Genomic DNA, 23,052 nt, shown 5'->3' with positions numbered 1-23,052 from the left:
ACATTTCTGATAATTTTGAAATTTCTGAGTTTTACAAACATCTGATGCTTGAAAGTACTAACAAGTCAGTATATTTTGTTCTTGTAAGAAACGTTTTATTCTAATAGAGAAATTTTCATTTATATTATTACAAAAAATCAGTAATTAGGTTTGAAATATACTTTTTCTTCAGATAGTTTTAACTATTACTGAAATAGTTTCCACACTTTTCTCTGTGTAATTGTTTTCACCAGGAATTTATGACATACTTAAACCTGAATTTTTTAACTCCTATTAACAACTGACAACTTTGAAATGTTATATTGACAAGTAAACTTTCACAATTTATTAGCATAATGATAATTGTTTTATATAGAGAACATGCTACATATTTTAACAGGACATTATCTGTCTTATTGAAGTACTTATTGCATTAGCATTATATCCTAACGTACAAAGTATAACTTTCATCTTAATAAATTAAATTACTAAAACCAATATTAGCTAAACTACACTTGCAAAGAGAAATCTATATAACTTCATGCAATAAACGCTGAAATTTATCACGAACTAATTCTCTCTCTCAGAAAATAAGCCCGAAACACAATAACTAATCTGCCATAGCAGAATATTAATTTTTTCCCCAAAGTTATGAAACACGATTATTACGTGGTCAGTGAAGTACAAACCCAGCTATTCATGTATTACGATAATTATGAAGATAAATATAATAATACAATGAAAGGCAGCTTATGTTAATATTTGGTAAAGCTAATCCAGGCCAAATTTGAGCAGACCGTTGTTCATCTTAGAAAATGGTTAAAGCAAAACAAAATATAGGTGGTAAATTTGCCCCAGGAACCCACCTATCGATTCGACTCAGTCCCAACACATGAAATGGCTACTTTAGGAAAAACACAAAGTTTATACGTTTTGCGCTCAGTGACCTGGTCTACGGCCGTCAGTTCCAACCCGTCAACGCCGAGAACTTTGTGGTGGTTTTGGTTAGATTGTGTTTTCATTCCCCGAGGAGGAATGAAAAATAATTATGAGTGGCCAGAAACTTTTGTTTGCCTTCACCCCACTCGCGATTAATAATTATAAGACACGTGACTTTTGGATTTAATTAATTCGTCGAGATATGATGATAATACTCAATTCATTGGTTAAAGTTCATGATCTACAAGACGTGTGTCAGGAAAAGCTGCGAAGACGCCCCGGAAGACTGGGGGAAAACTAAGTGGGGAAATGGAACTGAAGACCTTCGATAGGTTGTTTATGACTGACGAAGAAAAGGCGAGTAGTCGCGGCGGCGTGAGCAGAGAGATGTAGACTATGTTAAGAAGCAAGTTAGTTGTAGTTTAGTGTTTAAGCTTAAATTACTTTAGCTTTCATTAGCTTAGGTTGGTCCTTTTCAGGACTGCAATCTATAGATCCAATCAAGGAAATTCTGCTGTGAGGAGAAACTAGAGTACTCAAAGAAAACTCACTTTCATGGCTAGAGCGCCAAATAAACTTACCCTCACCGTGCCAGGAATAAGCTGTAAGAATAAAACGAAACCAAGGAATAAATAAATACATGAATTTTGAACTATTCTTTTATCAACGAATAAGGGGATTGACCGTCACATTATAACGCAATCACGCTTGAAAGGGCGAGCTTGTTTGGTGTGATAGGGATTCGAACCTGCGACCCTCTGATTACGAATCGAGTGTCTTAACCACCTGGCCATGCCAGACCCACAAAAATGTATTTTAATTATTTCAATAATTAATACATGTTCTTTCTTTTGTAAAGCAGAAGGCCCAGAAGTGGGATTTTATATTTTATGTGCTTATCGAAGTACTTGTAATCTTTTAGAAAAGAAACACTTCATTGCTCAGTTGTATTATATGTATAACAGCTAAGCGTTGTGTAATGGAATGTCACTTTCGGACATATCGTTTAATAGAAATGTCACTTTCGGCCTTATATTTTTTATTATGTTGTACTATTTACTTCAAATTTTAAAAACGAAATAACGCAACAGATACGAGTATTTTCTAATCCGAATAAAATTTTCTTTTTTATTTTTTTACAAAAACCCTGTGATGTACCTTGAGATTTTTTAGTCAGTTTCTTTCGAAAATTTATCCACAACTACAATATAAACGTGACGACTGAATGGTACCGTTTATTTTTGTTACACAACCACCCCTATTATACCGAGAAACACAAACATTAAAATACATTTATATAATATTACTGTAACAGACTGCTAAATATATATATTTGGTAATAAGGGCTAAGTACACCCCCGTGTCTTTGATGTATAGTTTATTTAAAATAAAATAAAAAAGAGTTACCAAGGCTTTAGCGCATATAAACAATAGTTAAAACAGATTAAAATAACATAAAATACTATTTTGTACACATTTCAAGTACCAAAACGTAACACCTAAACTCTTCAAATAAACTACAAACAGGTCTTTGTAGATAACCACAAACACACTTCTCAATAAGTACTTTACACACTGTAAAATATGGCATAGATATTTACAAAATTTATGTATCTTTACGTTATAATTCTTTGATCGAATATAAAGAAAGAAATATTATGATTCCACAATTCATGTCACATTCAAAAACAGTTTTAACATAAAACATGCAAAAACAAAAGAACTTTATCAAAAGTTCCTTCCTAATGTTTATTCCACAAAAGGGCAACCGGAGGGTAGTTTTAGGTTCTTTGGAATTTCCCAAGGAAGATCGTCCCGACCGAAATGCCCATAAGTACTCGTTTTCTGAAAAATTGGACGCTTTAAGTCCAAATCCCTGAAAGAGAAAGAAAGATATTCGTGAACTCACTCAGTATTCATTACACAATAAAATTCGAGTTTAATGGGTTTTTTTTATTTTGCTAAAAATACATTTTGAGCAATTTCACTCGAAAATATATTAAACAACACCAACAGTCGGTGACATATTTAACATCAGTCAAATGAGGCAACGCATCGACAGCCCTTCATATTGCGGACACCCAAATTAATAGAAAAAAAAATTCTATATTTCTATATCTATAGCTGATCGGTAAGGACGGAACCCTAAGAAAATTCCACCGAGTAGTTTGAGGTGTTGAAAATGTCTCTGCCGAAAGATAGCAATAAAACTAAATATTTGTAGTTAATTAAATTAATAGTTGGTTTTTCCGTAATTTAATATTCTAACATCACGGCCAAAATAAACGAAATGTAAAAATAACCATACTGATTGATTAAACTGCGTACATTCATATTATGCCACTAGTTTTCCCACAAAAGAAGGGATCGTCTTTTTAATCACTCACACTATCATACAGTAGTGTTTTATCTGTCAGTCAGACAGTCAATAAACACTGAAATGACATCACATAAGGGACGCTTAACATTTTAATCTGTACTGTCGTGAGGTCAGTAAAATGTACGCATGCCATAAGTCACAAGAAAAATTATGAACTATGTAAGCACGACAAGTGAACTTGAAAAGTAAGAAAAAAATGTTACTTTTAATTTTGGTTTTATTCACACTTGAAGCAGCACACTTTCGGGGACACTGAAAAAGTACATCCAGTATGTAATTAAAATCAAAATAATATGAAATGGATAAACGATCTAAAACTGTAACCGAACATAAATGTAAAACAAAATACATTATTTGTAACATTTTTAATAATCCTCTGTTGGATCAGAGCACAGTTTCAAGACTTGACTGAAATGTGGGATAAAATAGAGTTCTTTACTGAACAAACTATACACTACGTTAAAGTCTTTTTTTTTTCTTTTCTTTGTATAGATTACAACACTTTTGAGCCAATACCTTAAATTTCTAACTTCAGGCTTTTAATTTTTAATATATTTATAAAAAAATTAACAAATGACAATTTTTACTTACTTTATGATCTTGCCTGGTCGTAAATCAAAGTTATCTCTAACAATCTGTAGTAGTTCTAGATGAGAAAGTTTCGATGTACCGTACGTAAAAATGGCTATAGAGATTGGTTCTGATATACCGATAGCATAAGAGAGCTGAAACAGTAATCACTCGATATAGATATGTCATCTTTATATTCGAAAACTCATATTAATCTTTCAAATTTCTAGTTTTTATACATATGCAAATATAAAAGAAATACGTTGTTCTATAATTAAGAAAATGCATCATCGATAATTTCTTAATGTACGAAACAATAACAGATAAATTTTGATAACTAAACAAAAGTTTTCCAACCTTTAATTTTTTAAAGCTTTGCGATTATTTCTCTATTTCCCATATTCTGAATGAGTTGCATTTTATTTTGAACTTATGTTTTTCTTTCTTGTAGCAAAGCCACATCGGGCTATCTGCTGAGCCACCAGGAGATTCGAACCCCTGATTTTAGCGTTTTAAATCCGTAGACTTACCGCTGTGCTGGAGTGGGGCTTATTTTGAACTAAGCATTTAATATATTCTGGACAAGTAACATTTCATTCTATATTAACTACTTGATATATTCTGGATGAGTCAAATTTTATTCCAGATTAACATATTATAAAATGACTATCATATTATTCCGTATCAACTATTTGACATACCCTCCCAGTTTTCACTAAGATGCTTGCAAAACATTAAAACTAGAAATATCAACAAGAAGGTTGGTCCAAAAGCTCTAACTTGATTTGAGATTTACAGCAGATTTGGAGTGGACAAACACCGAAAGCATAGAGAAAATTTAAAACAACTTACCTGGACAAGACATCGTTTACAGAGCTTGGCTTTTACCAGTGATTTTGCCACCCAGCGAGCAGCATAAGCAGCAGAGCGATCGACTTTGGTAGGATCCTTACCAGAAAAGGCTCCACCACCATGGGCTCCCCAGCCGCCGTAAGTGTCAACTATTATCTTTCTTCCAGTCAAGCCTGCATCACCCTAAACATTAGAAGGTAGGCGTTTTATTTATCCTGTTATAATATTCATTATTTTTAGTAAAGTATTAAATTCAAACAGATGGAAATTATCGTTTTCCTGTGGTTTGTTTATGGCAGCTTTTCTGAGCTGAAATTTAACAAACGCCAGAGATGACAAACATATCACTAGTAAGTGTAATATTAATTTTGCATAATTTAATGCCTCACAGTTATTCTGATATTTTACTGTTATTTGAAAAAAAAAATCAAAGTTTCTTTGTAATCCCGTTAGTGTATGCTTCTAATTTAAGGAAATTGAAACTGTCTTGTATATCTCGTGACTTAGCTTCCAAATTAAGGTAACTGAAACTGTCTTGTATATCTCATGGTTAAACTTCCAACCTAAGGTAATTGAAACTGACTTGTATATACCGCGGTTAAACTTCTAACTTAAGGTAATTGAAACTGACTTGTATATATCGTGGTTAAACTTCTAACTTAAGGTAATTGAAACTGACTTGTATATCTCGTGGTGACCTGGCATGGCCAAGCGCGTTAAGGCGTTTGACTCGTAATCCAAGGATCGCGGGTTCGAATCCCGGTCGCACCAAACAAGCTCGCCCTTTCAGCCGTGGGAGCGTTATAATGTGACGGTCAATCCCACTATTCCTTGGTAAGAGAGTAGCCCAAGAGTTGGCGGAGGGTGGTGATGACTAACTGCCTTCCCTCTAGTCTTACACTGCTAAATTAAGGACGACTAGCGCAGATAGCCCTCGAGTAGCTATGCGCTAAATTCAAAACAAACAAACAAACAATATCTCGTGGTTAAGCTTCCAATTTAAGGTTATTGAAACTGACTTATACACTGCTGGCCAAAATCTCAAGGTCAATGAATATAAAGAAAAAATATGCATTTTGCGTTGTCAGACTCAACCATTTATTTGAGTGGAGCTTCGAAAGATGAAAATAAGAAAAGGGAAAATAAAAATAGATCTAATTTAGAACTTAGTTTTCTAAGTAAAACTGTACAGTCACTAACTTACCATAGGTCCACCTATGACGAATTTACCGCATGGATTAATGTGGAGAATTGTCTTATCATCCATCAGTTCGGAGGGAACGACAGTTTTGATAAGTTTCTCCATTATCTGTTTGCGAAGCTCCTGTAAACCAATCTCCTCAGAGTGCTGGACAGAGATGATAATAGTATGTACTCGAATTGGTACAGCAACTCCATGGTCAAAGTAATACTCGCATGTTACCTAAAATACAATAAGTTATGAGATAAAGTTATTACAGTTTCATAAATTAGATAATTATCACAGACTAAGTGGGTATATACCTATGTTACACAGAACTCGAAGAGTTTTTTTTTTCTAAGTAGAATAACTACTTCGTTCAAAAACATCCAAAATTACTATTCGAATTGGATACGATAGGAAAAACACGTTATTGAAAAACCTATTCCATTGTAGAAAAGTATATTAAATTACTTTTTCTATAAATTTTCTATAAAAAATTCATATGAAGAGCAATTAAAACACGTGATACGTAAATCATAATCATATAATCATAAGGAATCGCTGGTGAATAAATTTTATAGCTTTAAAAATTACCTTGTTATTTCTCTGATTTTTTACTTAACTGTTGTTTATTAGGTTGTATTTAGTTTTAAAAAAACTTAAATAGGGATTATAGAGTAATAGTATAACTTACAACTTTCGTAACTGATAAATAACCCAAATAACAGATATCAATCTTGTACTTGTTCGGGGAAATGTTCTGGAACACTGTGTTCATTTCATTACACAAGAAAAATGACGTCAATAAAATTATATCTTCTTCATTTTAAAAAAGTGTAAAGTATTTATGAACTATTGTTCTTCCTTGCATGACAATTCTGATCATCAAATGCAGTTTTTACCTGTGTTTTGGAGTCTGGTCTAGCCCACCAGAATGTTCCGTCTCGTCGCATTTCTGCTAAACGTAGATTCAACACGTGGGCTAATTTGACAGTCAACGGCATGCATTCTTCAGTCTCATTGGTAGCATAGCCAAACATTAAGCCCTAAAAGTAATAAAAGTAAGTGTTTCAAATACTTTTTTATTTTTATATGAAAATCTATCATACGTACTCTCACATGAACTGCTTTTAATCATAATTCATATTGTATGTATGATCTAGATTTTTATGAAAATATAATGTGCAGTTAATAGATTTTTCTACCTTTGATAGTTTCTAAAATGTATGTTTTGTTGTTAAATTGACTAAATAAATTTTACTGTATTTCTACAAGAATGTTTTGTTTTAAAGGTTTATCTTATATAGTCGCCTCCCCCCAGTGGCACAGTGGGATGTCTGCGGATTTATAACGCTATAAGTCTGTTTTCGATACTCGTAGCGGGCAAAGCACAGCTAGCCCTCTGTGTATTTTGTGCTACAAACAAATGTTAGATGTAAAATGTTCTCAATATCTTTTTTTTTTTTTTTTTAAATGTGCAGATGATCGGTTGTGATTGAGCACAAAACTACACAAAACGAGAAGTTGAAATTCAGGGGTGACCAAACTGCTGCTCTTTGACATATAACGTGCGGCTCGCAGAAATATGTTTGCTGAGCTCCTTTTGCATCGCAATTAATGTAAAAGGTAAATAAAAAATTTTAAAGTTTTATAATTATTTACCTGGTATAAACTGAGAGTCCACTGGATTAAAACATAAGTTTAATGTTTATGGTGAGTAACTATATTTAAGAATTTAAATCCTAATTTTTATGCCAGATTTGAGTCAGGGATTAAGGAAATTTCGGATCAGCAAGGATTATGGAGGAATTGTGCTGGAGAATCAGTAATCGTACAAGCCGGTGTTCACAATGTTGTTTTAGTGGACGTGGCTTGTGATCGCGTGATTGTGGTGTGTGTGGCTGTGTTGCGGGCAATGAAATTAACGGAGTGTTAGTGTGATACTGGGCGGAATTTGGTTGCGTTGCGCGTGGTGGAGCTTATTATTTCTTTTAACTTTAATGTTTTAGAAGTGTCTGTGAAAATTTTGTGATAGAAGATGGCATCATCAAATTGTAAGAAGATGAAAACAGAAATTTTAAGCCAGAGTGGGAGAAAGATTTTGAATTCATCATTAAAGGAGGTAAACCTTTGTGTCTTATGTGCAATGTATCACTCAGTCATTATAAAGTCAGTAACTTGAAACGCCGTTATGAAACAAATCACAAACCACTTTTCGTCTGATTATCCACCTCAATCAGAATTACGGAAAAACAAGTTAACTGTGTTAAAATCATCACTAACTAGCCAGCAGACATTTTTGAAAACGTTCAGTGAGGAACTTGATACAACGACTGAAGCTAGTTTTGTATATCATGGAATAAACGCCCATATTCTGACGGTGAATTTGTTAAGAAGAATATAGCTGAAGTTGTTGCAGTGTTAGATCCAAATAGCACAAAACTTTATCGACTAATAGCACAAACAGTAGCTTCACAACACACTACAGAAAGACGTATCTCCCAGATAAGTGCTCATGTTGCAGGCAAAATGATTTAAAGCAGTGGCGGCACCACATATATTCATAAAATATGGAAAACACAATCGTCGTTGTTGCTTTACAATTAACATCAAAGAGACATAGATCTGTAGAACTCAACGTCTTCATTAGGATGAAAGACAGCTTGATAGTGACCTTACTTTTCCTCAGAGAGTATTAACTTCACATGGGATAATTCGTTTCTGCTATGTAAACCATGTATTTATGTTATATTTCTTTTGATTTGTAGCTTTACTCTTAATGGTATATTAAATATTCAATCTAAACTAATCTTGATTTTCTTTATTATTATGTATTACCGTGGGTGGAATTTAGGTGAGCTTCCTCTTTTACATATACGCATATTTTCATAAACAGATTATTTCTAATTTGTAATAATGAATTATTAATCAGAGTATGAGTTTCCAATGAAAACTGTATTGAAAACGCAGTTCGAAAAAGCACACCTTTCTGAAATGTACCTTGGTACTTACATTATTATAATTTACCATCTGTACTTCATAATAATGGCATTTTGGGAAGCCCCTCCATAGTTTACCTCAGCCCCCCCCCCCCCCCCAACGAAAATATCCTGGCGCCGCCACTGATTTAAAGAATTCCCTTGCATTCAGTTTAGCCCTTGATGAATCTACAGACATACAAGACAACCCACAACTGGCGGTATTTGTTCGTGAAGGAAGAGATGTTGGATTTAGTGGCACTAAAAGAAACAACTCGTGATGTTGAAATTAAAAATGCGCGTGACAGAGCTTTAAGAAGCGCTGATATTCCACTAGATAAATTCGTCAGTGTTGCAACAGATGGAGCACCTGCGATGGTGGGGAAAATGCAGGATTAATTGCACTTATGAAAAGTGATCCCAGCTTTACAGAGTTTCTCCCTGTTCATTGCATTATTAATCATGAATACTTGGCAGCCAGATACTTTAAGTATGAAGGTGTTATGAAATTTGTTATTGAAATTGTCAATTTCATACGCTTAAATGGGAAGACCCACTGACAATTCAAAAATGTTATTGAAGAACTGGAACTTGAAGATAAACCCAGTGATGTCTCTTTTTACTGCATTGTGAGGCGGCTTTCAACCAGCAATATTTTAAATATAGTTTGTAGATATGGTATAGCCTATTATTACTTCTCTTAAAGAAAAGAAAAAATTATCTCCTCAACTGAGAAATTATGAATGGATGCAAGATCTAACGTTCCTTACTGATATAATGAATAGTCTACAAGCTTCCAACTTTGTACTCCAGAGGATGGATGAAATTGTTTCTGATCTTACTCAGACAATTTCAGCTTTAGAATAAAATAAGACTTTTTCAAAGAGACATACTGTTAAAAAAAACTTCAGTTACTTTCCCAGTCTCAAAAGGAGAGTAAATACATTCCCTGATATTGAAATAAAAGACCACAAACTGAAAGAATACAAAGATAAATTACAATAACTGCTTGATAATTTCCTAGACAAGTTTGAGGACTTGCAAAAGCTAAAGTCCTACCTTGCCTTTCTTGTAAATCCATTAATGGTTGATATGATCAATGATGGTTGTCCAATTCTCAAACCTCTGGTTACAGAATCATTTGCTGTGAAAATGTAACTAATAGAACTACAGGATGATCTGGGTCTAAAGATGATCTATAAATTCCATTCTACAATTGAATTCTTGAAGCAAATTCCAGAAATAAAATATCCTGAACTGAAGAAAACCAGTGTGCAACTCATCTCAATTTTCAGCCCAACATATTGCTGTGAATCACTGTACTCTGTATAATGAAGTTCGTGAAGTCGAAGCATCGTACAGTCCATACAAATCAACACCTGACTGAGCTAATTCGTACAGCCTTGACAACATATCAGCCGAAATTTCAACGAATCACAACCAAGATGGAGACTCACAAGACCTCTACTAGCAGAAAATATCCTGATAATTATATCAATGTCTGTTTGCGTATGGAAAATATTATGATAAGAATAAAATTTTCTAAGGTGGTATCTGATTAAAATATCTCTAATTTTATTGTTCTTACATATTTTCCTCCATGTTTCGACGAGATATTTACTAAGACAAATAAATATCATTAAAAATATCTGTTTTTAACCCTTTTATTTTTAACAGTCTCATTTAATGTTAATGAAATGCAAATTTGTATATTTTTCTTCGATGTTTCCATAGTACATTACCGTATTAAATACGCTCAATATAGTTAAAACAATAATCAGCCAGGATTTTGAAAACATTTTGCATATATGTGTACTTTGTGATTATTGAAACTAATACATTTTAACAGTTTACAAACTACATAATGAAGAAATATTGTTACGTGCATGCATTTCTTAATATTTATATACAATTTATGTAACAAAATGTTCATCTGACAATAAAAACGTGTGTAAGATTTGTTCATGTCTTGCGGTTCTTAAGCATCTGAAGTTTATCGTACGTGGCTCTTACGTTATTGATTCTTTTGAAGGTTCCATTAGAATGATAAATGAAAAATTAAAATGTAGCTTCAAATTATTTTGATACATTATCCATAAAATTGTGGGAAAACTATCCATAAACTTTCTGTGAATCATTCTTAGAATAAATATAGAAAATAACCTGATCTCCAGCTCCCAATGTGTCTTCGTCCTTTTCGTGATGAACCCCGCTAGCAATGTTTTCACTTTGCTCTTCAATAGCAACCACTAGATTCATAGTTTTGTAGTCGAAACCTGTGAAATGTGATAAAATCCTTCAATAAATAGAATTAAACAAATTACAATAGCTTAATTAATTACTCAGATTATTAAATAATTGATTAGTGTTAAGCCTGTTATACTTTTTTAACACTACGTTCTTTATTCAGTCTCTCAGCAACGCTTGTAGATTACTACTTCCGGTACTTTACACGAGCGAATTATTTAAATACATGTTCAGTTCTATCCATCTATATGCCATTTAGTCACAGTATTGATATACAAAAAGGGAGAATAAAAGAAATACAAATATTTTAACGTAAAAAATTAAGAAACAATTACAGAAATAAAAAGTACTTCTTTTAATTAAACGATGCTATTCTCTGGCTAGTTCAGTTAAGACAAGTGCTCAAGTTGTGATAGCGGCAAGCTTAAGGATTTACAACCCTAAAACCTGGTTTTAGTTCTCCGCGGTGGACAGAGTGCAGATAATTCAATATATAGCATTGTGCTGAACAACAACTTTATTAATACGAAAATTATCGAATAGAATAATATTTTCTCAATGAAAAACAAATAAAACATGTTTATTCTTAAGTTTATACACAGTATATTTCACATAAAATCATTATCTTTTGGTATTTTTCATTAATAAAATTAAACTGTACTGATGACATAGTATAGTATCATTTATAACAGAAATTACACATAAAATTTTATTTCCATTGTATCTGTAAAAATCGTTAATTTTAAACTAGAAGATTATCCGCCGTTTTTCTTCCTTTCTATGGTATATTTACATAGTTCTAGGCTTGAAAAATTACCACAGTACAGACCGGAAAGAATCATTGTTACACAAACCCAATAAAGCAGCTTACCTTTAGAAGAATCGTCGTAACCAATATGCTTAATAGTGTTTCGAACAACCCTCTGATAATCCACGTGTGTCTTGGAAGTGATCTCTCCACATAAAAGAACCATACCCGTTTTAGTTACACATTCTGCAGGTGAAAGAACTTAAGTGATTAGGTTTTGTTTTGTCTCTTAACGTTTTACTAGCATTGTAATATATGTGATAAAAGCATGCGATGGGTTATTCTATTTACTTCGATTTCGATGACGCGAACAAAAATATTACATTGGAGACTTTCCTCTAACATACAGAAATATCAATGCAACTCAACACGGTAAAAACCTCTTGATATATTAACTTATACAACACGTAACTTAATATATAAGATCATTTATTTCGGTTACATTCAGTGATTATGAACAGGAGTGTAGATCCTGGGGGATGGGGGATACATTCCCCCTTCATTTTAGGTGGGGGGTATGGTTCATACAATCATCCCCCCTCTACAGTTTGGTCTGTTGAATTGTTTTATTGCATCACAGACCTACAAATTGTGTGTTTGTACTTGTGATTCTCGTGTTTTTATCAATCGAATTACATAATTAGACTTAGATGTAGGCTTTTTCAGTAGCCGAAATGTACATCTTTAATATAGGCGTGCTTCTAAGCTTTTCGATCTAAGCAATAGTTCGTAAGTATCAGTCAGTAGGCCTAAGTATACATGCAAGTATCGTGGCAACAAGATTACTCTGTGACTGCATGTTTACAGCTTTCAGGTTCACGTAATCAGAGATTACCAATTTGCAAATTGAACAGTCCATATAAGTGGTTGCAAAAATCATCCCCCCCATCCGATGTAAAAAATCTACGCCCCTGATCATGAATTAATTTAAGCGACGTAATAGATTTGTTTAAAATGAAACTATTCTTACGTTTGCGAAATAATCCACATTTATCAAAACCACTGATAAATTAGTTAATGTCTCGTATGAATATTTTATTGCATTCAATGTGCTTTGCCTACTTTAAATATTGATATACAGTATTGAAAATAATTACAAAATCTCAAGGTGATATACGTATAGGGTAAAGAAAAATAATTATAGAAACCCAAGGTGATATACGTATAGGGGTAAAGAAAAATATTTTCTTGCAATTAAATGGCTCAAGATAATTATTACAAAAAATACAGATTAGTAATAAACGAGCTATACAATGCATTAATATTTTGGTATTTCCCAAACAGAGCAGTTCGTCCGTTTTTACGAGTTTTTCAACATGCGATCATGAAATACTGTTCCAAATGTCATATATTTAAGTTATTTATTTATATTAAGTTATAATTAATATAACTTTGTTAAGTTATTTTAAGTTATTTCATTGGACGTTTTTCAGACCAAGCGGTTGCTGCGAATGTTTCATTGTTTTCCTCAGATTAGGTATCGTTTTACCACGTTTTCTACGTGCTTAGAATCGCTCACTCGTTGAAAGATAAAACGTTTTGTACCTGTCAGCGATCAGGGTGTCATCAATTATGTTTAGGTTATCGAATAACATTAGCTAAGGTGCATAGCACTCGTGTATTAGTCTCCCATCGTTGATACTTGTCAAAGAACTACAATTTGGATTCATCTGAAAAAACACCTTCCTCTAGCTCATCTCATCCCATGTTTTGAAGGTCAATATCGGTTTCAATCGTTTGGTTAGTTCCATTTATCCTAAACAATAAAGCTTGACCAGACACAAATCGGCTACTTATTTTTACTGTTTATGTTTTTATTCTGAAGGTAACATGCACACTACACTTACAGATAGGCAAGTCATCGTAAGGTCTCTACTGGATTGTTGTGTCTCTTGTAAAAACTTATCCTGGAGACAAAACTTTTAAAGGGTTTGGGCTTTATAGTTTCACAACTTTTTTAATCAACAATGCAAGCTAATATTTGCATTATACACCTATTTTATTACTATTTTTATAATTATTATCAATGTTGTATGTACTTAATAAATTAAACTTTTGTAACTCTGCGATAACAGAAAAAAAAACTCCTTTAACGCTAAAGGAATAGCTAAAAAAATATAAATTTGGTTACATCGTTTGTGGGGGGGGGTGAACAAAAAAGTAGAAACATCCGGTGGAAACGACTTATTAACGTGTAGTCCTGCCTTCGCAATGTGACTATTCCAGTTCTTCATAGTAAGGTTTGTTTGTTTGTTTTGAATTTCACGCAAGGCTACTCTTTTTATAGTAAGGACATCTGAAAGCTCCTGAAACGTATGCTGAGGATCTAAGTTACATTCTTCGATGACACACTTTGACAAAGAGAATGACGGTCTCAAGATAACCTTCCAGCCATTTACCTGATGAGAAATTGTGGATTAATAGCCATTAATGGTTTGTTTGTTTGTTTGTTTTTGAATTTCGCGCAAAGCCACACGAGGGCTATCTGCGCTAGCCGTCCCTAATTTAGCAGTGTAATTCTAGAGGGAAGGCAACTAGTCATCACCACCCACCGCCAACTCTTGAGCTACTTTTTTACCAATGAATAGTGGGATTGACCGTTACATAATAACGCCTCCACGGCTGATAGGGCGAGCATGTTTAGTGCGACAGGGATTCGAAGCCACGACCCTCAGATTATGAGTCGAACGCCTTAACCTACCTGGCCATGCCTAGTCATAGCCATTAATAACCTCTAACACTGTCTATTTTAGAACCACTGTCAGAACCAAGAAGCTGAGCAATGTAAATCACTAAATCATCTGTTAATCTGTCCTCTTTGAAAATCAGTTCAGTCAGTTGTTTTGTTTTTCAAATTGCTTGACAGCTTACATGTATTCATATAATATATATAACATGATAAAGACACAATCGTAATAAAGCATTAAATCAGTTAGCTGAAAATCTAGTCTATTTAATATCTGGGAGAGAATGGATGTCTGTAAGCAGATGTTTCTATTTTTTTCCAGTTACAGTGTGTTGTAAAACATTAGGGTTAGTAATAATAGTGCAATTTTGATATTAAACACATCGTTGAAACACACACGTAAGCACACGATTCTTAGCACGACGATAATGTGTGTATACTTAGTGTAATAGTCCTTTATATTTACGGGTTTTGTTCTGGGTTTTTTTATAATATATTTAATTACCGTTAAAACAATATAATCACTGAGAAGTAAATAAGAGCTAGTTTATGAATTTTGTTTAATCACAAGAAGCAATAAATTACTAAACTATACTTAATAATATATGATTATATGTGCAAACACACACACACACATATATAGATATATATATTTCCGTGTCTAAGAATGAAATATAATGGTGGTGTTGAAATAAGTAGACTCAGATAACCGGCTTGGTAACAAGATACACTGAATAATCGGCATAGAATAGCTCTTTGACTGTTGTGATATAATTATTTTTACTTTACATCTAGTTATAATATTTGATTTATCAGTTTACTTACCGCACGCTACCTTTGCATCTGGGTCTTGGGATAAATGCGCGTCTAAAATGGCGTCACTGATTTGATCACACATTTTATCTATTAGGAAAAAATAAATCGTCCTGTAGTATTTATATTTGAATTATGAGTACTAAAGGTGCTACTAAGAACTAACTAACAAACTACACATACTCATACACAAAAATTCCCAACATACACAGACTAGAGTCTTTAGAACCTATTGAAATTAACAGTTCATCATTACATTACAATAATTTCATTTAGTGATTCTAACATGTAACATTTTGTACAAGATTGTTATACTTATGTTCTTAATAGAAATAGGAATCAAGCAGTATTTGAGGATCGTTATGATTCAAAGTATGTTTGTTGAGTTTCGCGCGAAGCTACACGAGGACTATACGCGCGAGCCGTTCCTAATTTTCAGAGAAAGAGGGCAGTTAGTAACACCCACTGACAACTCCTGGGTTACTCTTACCAACGAATAGTGAGACTACTTATCATATTATAACGCCTCCAGGACAAAAAGAGCGAGGAGTTTTGACAAAGGGTTTCGATCCCGCGAGCTACAGATTGCGAGTCGAACGTGCTAACTACCAGACCGTGCAAGATACCTTCATCTATGAGACTGTAGCATCCTAATCACGCAAGTCACACATTTTCAGACTACGAGAAGCAAACATATGTCCATGTTTGATAAGTTTGTAGGTTGTATTGTAATTTCCAAACTACTATCAGTTCTCAGCATCTGCTATGCAGTATATAAATGTTATCCTTTGATGATTTTACTTTTAACCGACGCTAAATGCTTTTTCGTGACTAGTGTAAAAATGTACAATGGCACTGAATGCTCCATAGCGTTAATAGTTTTTAGATACGGCCCAATAATACATACACTATAATAATAATACAGGTTATCTTATTCAACTGAAGATGAGCTGATCGAAAAAGTATTGGAAACATTGTAGTATTATGGTGCTAAGTGAAAACGTTCCTGATATGTTTAAGATAACACGTCCAAACAAATATATGTACTGAAAATAACACATTAGTCATAAGACAACATTAAAAAAAATAGAGCTTGCCCAGAAGTAAATTTATCGTACATAATCGAAAAATATATTATTTGCTAATGCCTACAAATACATTTCTTTTCTACCCTATGGAATGGATGGATATATTGATATATGAACGCCATCAAATGTTTCGAATAATAAGTCTGCATGTATGACAGTGATACTGGATAAATTATTTAAACAAAACATATTTTTTTGATTGTACAATTAACAAAAAGTACTATTGCTATTTTTATAATAGTGTGAATTTTTTTCTACATAAACAAATACATTTTTGATCAACTAAAAATGTTTCTAAAACAAAACTCTAAATTTCCACCAGTCCCCACTTCCTGTCATACATACACACATATATAAATATATATAATACATTAACGTATTTCGAAACAATAACTGATATCATTTTCTCGACATTTCTATTCTTAACTTTTGATCCTAAAAGTATGTCATTTTAGGACACTCTACTAAGGGGTCAATTTTAGCAACCTCAAAATATTCCACTTTTCTGATAGAACTACATAATGCCATGCAAAACAGTCCCATCCCCCCTATTTAACTCCATTAGCCAGATAATTTGGACGTAAAACAATGAATATCATCGATCTGTTGACCTTTAAACTCGCGATGCTATGACAATCATATTGCAAAGGATTTAGAAACTTGTTTTTTTTAATTAAGATTGCTCTTCAGAAGATTTCCACGCGACATAAAGAATCAAGAATTAGTTTCTAGACTAAGGAAAAAGGAAAAGCCGTTGAAATATATAAACTGGAATAGGAAAAGAATAAAATGCACTCCAGAAAGAAAGGTATTTTTTTAGTCCAAAGACATACTGCTGTACCACTGTGAGGTTAAACTGTGTGGAAGTGTTAAACTAAAACTATAACTGTCCCTCAGCAGTTCGTTGTTAAAAAAGAAGTGTTGTTTCTTCCCTCTTACCGTATACTTAGAAAATTAAATGGTAGACAACATAATTTTTTTTCTTATTCAAAATAATTGTATAAAGTTATCAATATCAAGTTTCAATGCTGTTTTTGTTTGTTTGTTTCTTTAGGTTTTCAGTGCTGACTGTATAATAAAAAACATTATTCACAAGTCAAAAATCGATCTCAATACTCCAGAAAACACCAGTTCTTTAAGTTTTCGTTATTAAAATTTTATAGGTCATAAAAGTTCTTTGATAAGTGCTTCAGTTCAATGTTTTGTTGAATATATTGATTGACTTTGTAATTTTTTTTTTTTAATTCTAAATAGTGATATTAGTTATTCGTCAACAAGTTCAAACCTCAAGGTCGTTTCCGAATTTCTCCGATGTGTGAAGGTATTCTTCGAAAACACTTTGTTTGTATTTCTCTTATAGCAAAACCATATCGGGCTATCTGCTGTGTCCACCGAGGGGAATGGAACCCCTGATATCAGCGTTGTAAATTTAAACGCTTACCGCTGTTCCAGCGGGAAACCCCTTGAGAACAAAGTGAAAAATATATGGTTATCTAAATTTAATAGTGTTACAGATCTAAATTAGAAAAACTGATATCTTGTATAAAAATCTAAAGTCATCACGTAGAACCGCATAAAACCGGTTTTAACCACTTTTTTGTTGTACTTGTCAACCCTTAAGTCCCAGTTGCTGTTGAAAGGTCACCGTCTTTCTAGTTCAAAGTACAAGGCATTTCAATTAATAACGTAAACACACGTGACACGGGAGATTTTGAAACATATTTCTTACCAATTCAGAAATTACTTACATGTACCCCATCGGCCTTTTAACACACTTTTATAAACTGTTTACGCTATAAACTGCTTGTTAGTTACAGGTACTTAAAAACATACGAGTCACAGAAAAAATACATAAACAAAAATACTGCAATATTACACTTAATAATTGGATCTTCTATGGATCTTACCATAAAATTGAGTGGTTTCCCGTAATGTTTTTGTTCAGTTCTTTACACTGAGCGTTACAACAAGCAAAAACGAAATATCTTAATATGATGCAATACGTATACCCCCATAGTAAACCTCGGAAATAATGAAACAAATCGATAATTATAATTTAAGGGTTAAATATATATAACAAACTATCACTGAAAATAATAATATTATTCTTTGAAGTAGCTCAAACATTTAAAGCCGTATTATTTTATGCGTAGAATTCCATATACCCGAATGATTTTAACATTCTTTGTCAACACCAATTACATATAGTACTGCAAAGGTACAATATAACAAATATGAATATTACTGTTAACGTAATCTTCCCTTCTGCTAATACGAGTACTGTCCATAATGTCCATTGTTGCTTTCTTCAACAACTCTCTCTCGGTGTTTGGGTATGATGTGTTCGTACCCTAGAGGGTCAGGTTATCTTTGATCTCTTCCTCCTTCCCGTACTTATGCGGTCTTGCAGTATTTGATATTGATAGTTATTTCATTTTTGAGTCAGATTGAACTAAATATTTCTCCGACCCTTTTCAGGGCAATGTCCATGTATTGTGATACAAATATGGGTATTATTTTGCCCTATCAGCAAGATTTCAAGCTTATTGGTGGCACTTTTTAATTTTTTAAAAAAAATTATTATATATACACACACACACACACACACATATACATTTTTATTATATATTTATTTTTTATTTTTATTTACTTATTGTTTTATACTTAAAATGTATATTGACCTGGGAGAGATGTTTGGGACTAACTTCATCATGTATGAGGTACCTGTTTGGTTCGCATAGTAATTCGTTTTTCATCCAATTTTTATCGAAGTACGTTATTGTACTATGTAGGGGTCTATCTGGTATAGTTGATACGTTCGAATATTTGTGTATTTCTTCATCGACAACATTTGGATAGTTTGTTTGGTTTTGAATTTCGCGCAAACCTACACGAGGGTTTGTTTGGCATTAAGCCCAAAGCTACACAATGATCTATCTTTGTTCTGCCCATAACAGGTATCAAAACCCAGTTTCTAGTTGTGTAAGTCTGCAAACATACCGCTGTGCTAGTATGGGGCACTACACGAGGGCTATATGCGCTAGCCGTCCATAATTTAGCAGTATAAGACTAGATGGAAGGCAGCTAGTCATCACCACCTACCGCCAACTATTGGGCTACTCTTTTACCATCGAATAGTGGGATTGACCGTCACATTATAACGTCCCCAAGGCTGAAAGAACGAGCATGTTCGGTGTGAGAGGGATTCGAACCCGCGACTCTAGGATTAAGAGTCGAGTGCCTTAACTACCTGGCCATGCCGAGCCCCCAATAGGTATTAAAGTGATTTTTAGATAAATCTTAAATAAACAAGTTATTTAAGGTTACACAACGGATAAGTATCAGGTACAGCACAACTTACACAATTAATATTTGCTTTTATACTTTCCATATTTGAGAACAATGCAATACGATATTACTACTTCATCGTAATTTTCTTGGCTTTTGGTTTGTTTATTCAATTTCCCACAAAGCTTGGTTCGTTTTTAATTTCGCACAAAGCTACACGAGCGCTATCTGCGCTAACCGTCCCTAATTTAGTAATGTAAGACTAGTGAGAAGGCAGTTAGTGATCACTACCAACCGTCAAGTTTTGGATTACTCTTTTACCATCGAATAGTGGGATTGACCGTCACATTATAACGCCCCACGGCTGAAAGGGTGAGCATGTTTGGTGTGACGGAGATTCGAACCCGCGACCCTCGGTTTACAAGTCGAATGCCTTAACCACCTGGCCATGCCGGGCCGCATATAAAGCTATTCAATGGCTATCTGTGCAAGTCGTCCCTAATTTTGAATTGATAAACAAAAATAATGTCAGCTAATCAGTATCACTCACTACCATTTACAAACAAATAATTGGATTGACTGTCACATTATGAAGTTCTCGCTGCTGAAAGGGCAAGCATGTGCGATGACTGGATTCGAATCTACTACCCAAAGATTGCAGTGTCCTAATCGAGTGTCCTAACCACGAGACTGTACAAGATCTCGATTTGTATTTGGAATCTATTTCATTAGAGGGAAAATGTCTTGCTTGAAGAATACCTCTTTCGAAGCCTTTACACAAAACGACTCTTGTTACTTCGATCATTAAAGTAGAATGCATTTCACAAAAATAAATTAAGTAGTGGAAAAACATCTCAACTACAGTTTCACATATTTTTATGATGAAACAAAAGGTTCAACGTTTAACCAAAATACGACTTCACTTTATGTTGAATAAAAACAACCATATTTATCGTTAATATCTATTAAACTTCTTTGTGTGTTTACAATTTTATTTGAAACTAACGAAGTAAGCATACATACGTGGCCCTATAGCAAAACCTCAAATGGTTGTTTCACACTCACAGAAATAAGATATTATTGCAAGTTACCTGGATGACCCTCTCCTACAGATTCTGAGGTAAATAAAAACACCTCTCCACGACCCGGATGTTCCATATAACCATCGTGCACGTGGACAGGCCAGCTAGGTAGCCCATCGGTGTCTTGATGGAGGTGCTGATGCATCTCCATAAAACTGTTGAAGGACTGACTCGAAGGAATTCCGGCTCCAAGGTCTGTTGTCATGTCTTTACTTCTCTTGTAAACAACACGGCTTAAGTCTCAAAATCGAGAGACTGATACAACCAGCAGCCGCAGCTTATATGCACAACTCCAATGTCACGTGATCTTAAGGGGCAAAACTTGAAGACATCGTGATGCAAGTGAAATCACATGGTTTTAAAAATGAGAAAAAAACATAACTTCTACGTACTGTCCTCGACTTGAGTATTAATGGTTTGTTTAGAATATACTGGGATCAAATAGCAGGGAAATATTAAGTTAGATAACTACTAAATTTATTGCCACAAAGAAAAAAATTACTGAATTGTATGTTTTCTTATACCAAAGCTACATCGGGTTATTTACCGAGTCCACCGAGAAGAATCGAATCCTGATTTTAGCGTTGTAAATCCCTAGACTTACTGATATACCAGCAGGGGTACTGAATTGTATTTAAAAAGAGTATTCTAAAAGCATCTAATATTTTATAACTTACCAACAAGTAAAAGAACCAGAAGTTCCAATTCAATATCACAAGTAAACCATAAAATGTTTGGGCTTTGCGCTAAACCATTAAGTGTATCGTAAAAAAATGTTATTTCTAAAACAGCAATTTAGTCAATGCTTCAAGATACAGAATTACATAAAAACGAAAAAGAAAGAACTGTTTTATTGTTAATCAACATATTTATTTTAATTTCTTAAAATTCTAACAACCTTGCCACATAAAATATTGACGTAAGTCCACTTGTAACCATCTTAAAGTTTCATTGACTGGGTCAAAGTTCAAGTGTCATAAGATCTACGTAACTGGTGAAGCAATGTCCTTCGTCACAAGATATTTGTTTGATGTATAAGGAAAAAAACAAAACGAATGTAAGGCCAAAGATACACCTATTTGGAGAGGCGAAAAATGAGTGATTCAATGACATTAAAACAACCTAAGTAGCAAAACTCTAAAAATACCTTTATCACTAGCGCCACTTGAAGAAGAGCTATATTCGAATATTGATAATTGTCACAGTTTGAGGACCGAAGCATTTACAATACTAAAATTTATTACATTGTTTAAACGATACCTGAAGAATGAGCTTTCCTTTTAAACGTGTAAATAAATTGACTTTTCTAAACACAAATCTAAATAATAGGTTACCTGTGCTATGTCTGCCGCTGGTATCAAAACTCGATTTTTAGTACTATGATCCTTCATTGAGCCACCAAAGAGCTGGGAAAAGTTTTTTTTTATTTCCTTTTAGAATGATAAAGGGATTTATATACAAGACAAATCAAGAAGCTTTAAAACAGACTGTTTTTGATAGAAAATATTATCATGAATTTGAAATAACGAAAGTAACTCCTAATGAGCAGTTTTCAAATGTTCTCATTTTTCACTGGCTTTAATGCTAGCACGACAAGTCAAAGACTGAATTATGTTTCGTTAGGTGGAAATTTTTGACATAAAGTTGGCCAATTTCTAAAATTATAAAAGGACGATATTCATCTGCGAGCTGAATGTTTTAATGAAACACGTGATGTAGTTGATATTTAATGTGGGGCTTTCCCCTATTACTATCACTACGAAGAAACATTCCAGTTGGAAAATATTCAACGTAAGACCATTGAGAACCTTCGAACAATTCAGTATTCAAAGAACTTTAGTTCTTTTCAAACGAACAAATATTGTCAAATTTATTATAATATTCATAAATTCACACTATACACTATTTAGTACACTCTTAACAACACTTTTGCCCCTTCTAAGAATTTCCATGTGAATTATTAAAACATTAAAATTCTAGAATTTTATGTAAATAGAAAGAATGAAGAATTGCAATCTTTAGAAAAATTAGAGAAGTAAATAAAACTTACTCATTGGCCGAAATTAAGAGCAATCGCCCTTTTAAGAACAGTTAGTCTAATTAATCACATATTTTAGAATTTTACAGTAAAGTGAAAATTACGAATTTTAGTTGTAGAC

General features: G+C 33.4%; 1 protein-coding gene and 1 long non-coding RNA gene across 3 annotated transcripts; both read right to left on the bottom strand.

Moving 5' to 3' along the window:
• Positions 1 to 302: 302 nt before the first annotated feature.
• Positions 303 to 21,160, bottom strand: LOC143252694 (S-adenosylmethionine synthase-like). Of its 2 annotated transcripts, none has more exons than XM_076505235.1 (9): positions 20,903 to 21,160; positions 15,448 to 15,525; positions 12,000 to 12,122; positions 11,045 to 11,157; positions 6,806 to 6,949; positions 5,925 to 6,143; positions 4,721 to 4,903; positions 3,890 to 4,023; positions 303 to 2,794 (listed from the first exon to the last, which is right to left on the bottom strand). In XM_076505235.1, the coding sequence occupies exons 1-9, from the start codon at positions 21,096 to 21,098 to the stop codon at positions 2,668 to 2,670; spliced, it is 1,317 nt and encodes a 438-aa protein (XP_076361350.1). In that variant the 5' UTR covers positions 21,099 to 21,160; the 3' UTR covers positions 303 to 2,667. The 2 variants fall into 2 exon arrangements, with proteins under 2 accessions (XP_076361350.1, XP_076361351.1); XM_076505236.1 differs by lacking the exon at positions 20,903 to 21,160 and adding an exon at positions 17,809 to 17,832.
• LOC143252696 (uncharacterized) lies at positions 17,809 to 18,903 on the bottom strand. The gene is made up of 2 exons (XR_013029109.1): positions 18,769 to 18,903; positions 17,809 to 17,985 (listed from the first exon to the last, which is right to left on the bottom strand). It is a non-coding gene; the product is annotated as an uncharacterized LOC143252696 (long non-coding RNA).
• Positions 21,161 to 23,052: the final 1,892 nt, after the last annotated feature.

The sequence above is a fragment of the Tachypleus tridentatus genome, chromosome 6 (genome assembly GCF_004210375.1).
Source record: "Tachypleus tridentatus isolate NWPU-2018 chromosome 6, ASM421037v1, whole genome shotgun sequence".
In the NCBI taxonomy this organism is placed as follows: domain Eukaryota; kingdom Metazoa; phylum Arthropoda; class Merostomata; order Xiphosura; family Limulidae; genus Tachypleus; species Tachypleus tridentatus.
Note: the sequence above shows the minus strand (reverse complement) of the source record. Positions and strands in the feature narration are given on the sequence as shown.

Bases quoted from the DNA above. Each gene is read 5' to 3' on its own strand.
- LOC143252694 (XM_076505235.1), bottom strand. From the start codon at position 21,098: ATGACAACAGACCTTGGAGCCGGAATTCCTTCGAGTCAGTCCTTCAAC. The intron at 15,526-20,902 runs GTAACTTGCAAT...TTTTCCTAATAG, and splicing joins TGTAGGAGAGGGTCATCCAG to ATAAAATGTGTGATCAAATC. The intron at 12,123-15,447 runs GTAAGTAAACTG...TTTCACCTGCAG, and splicing joins AGATGCAAAGGTAGCGTGCG to AATGTGTAACTAAAACGGGT.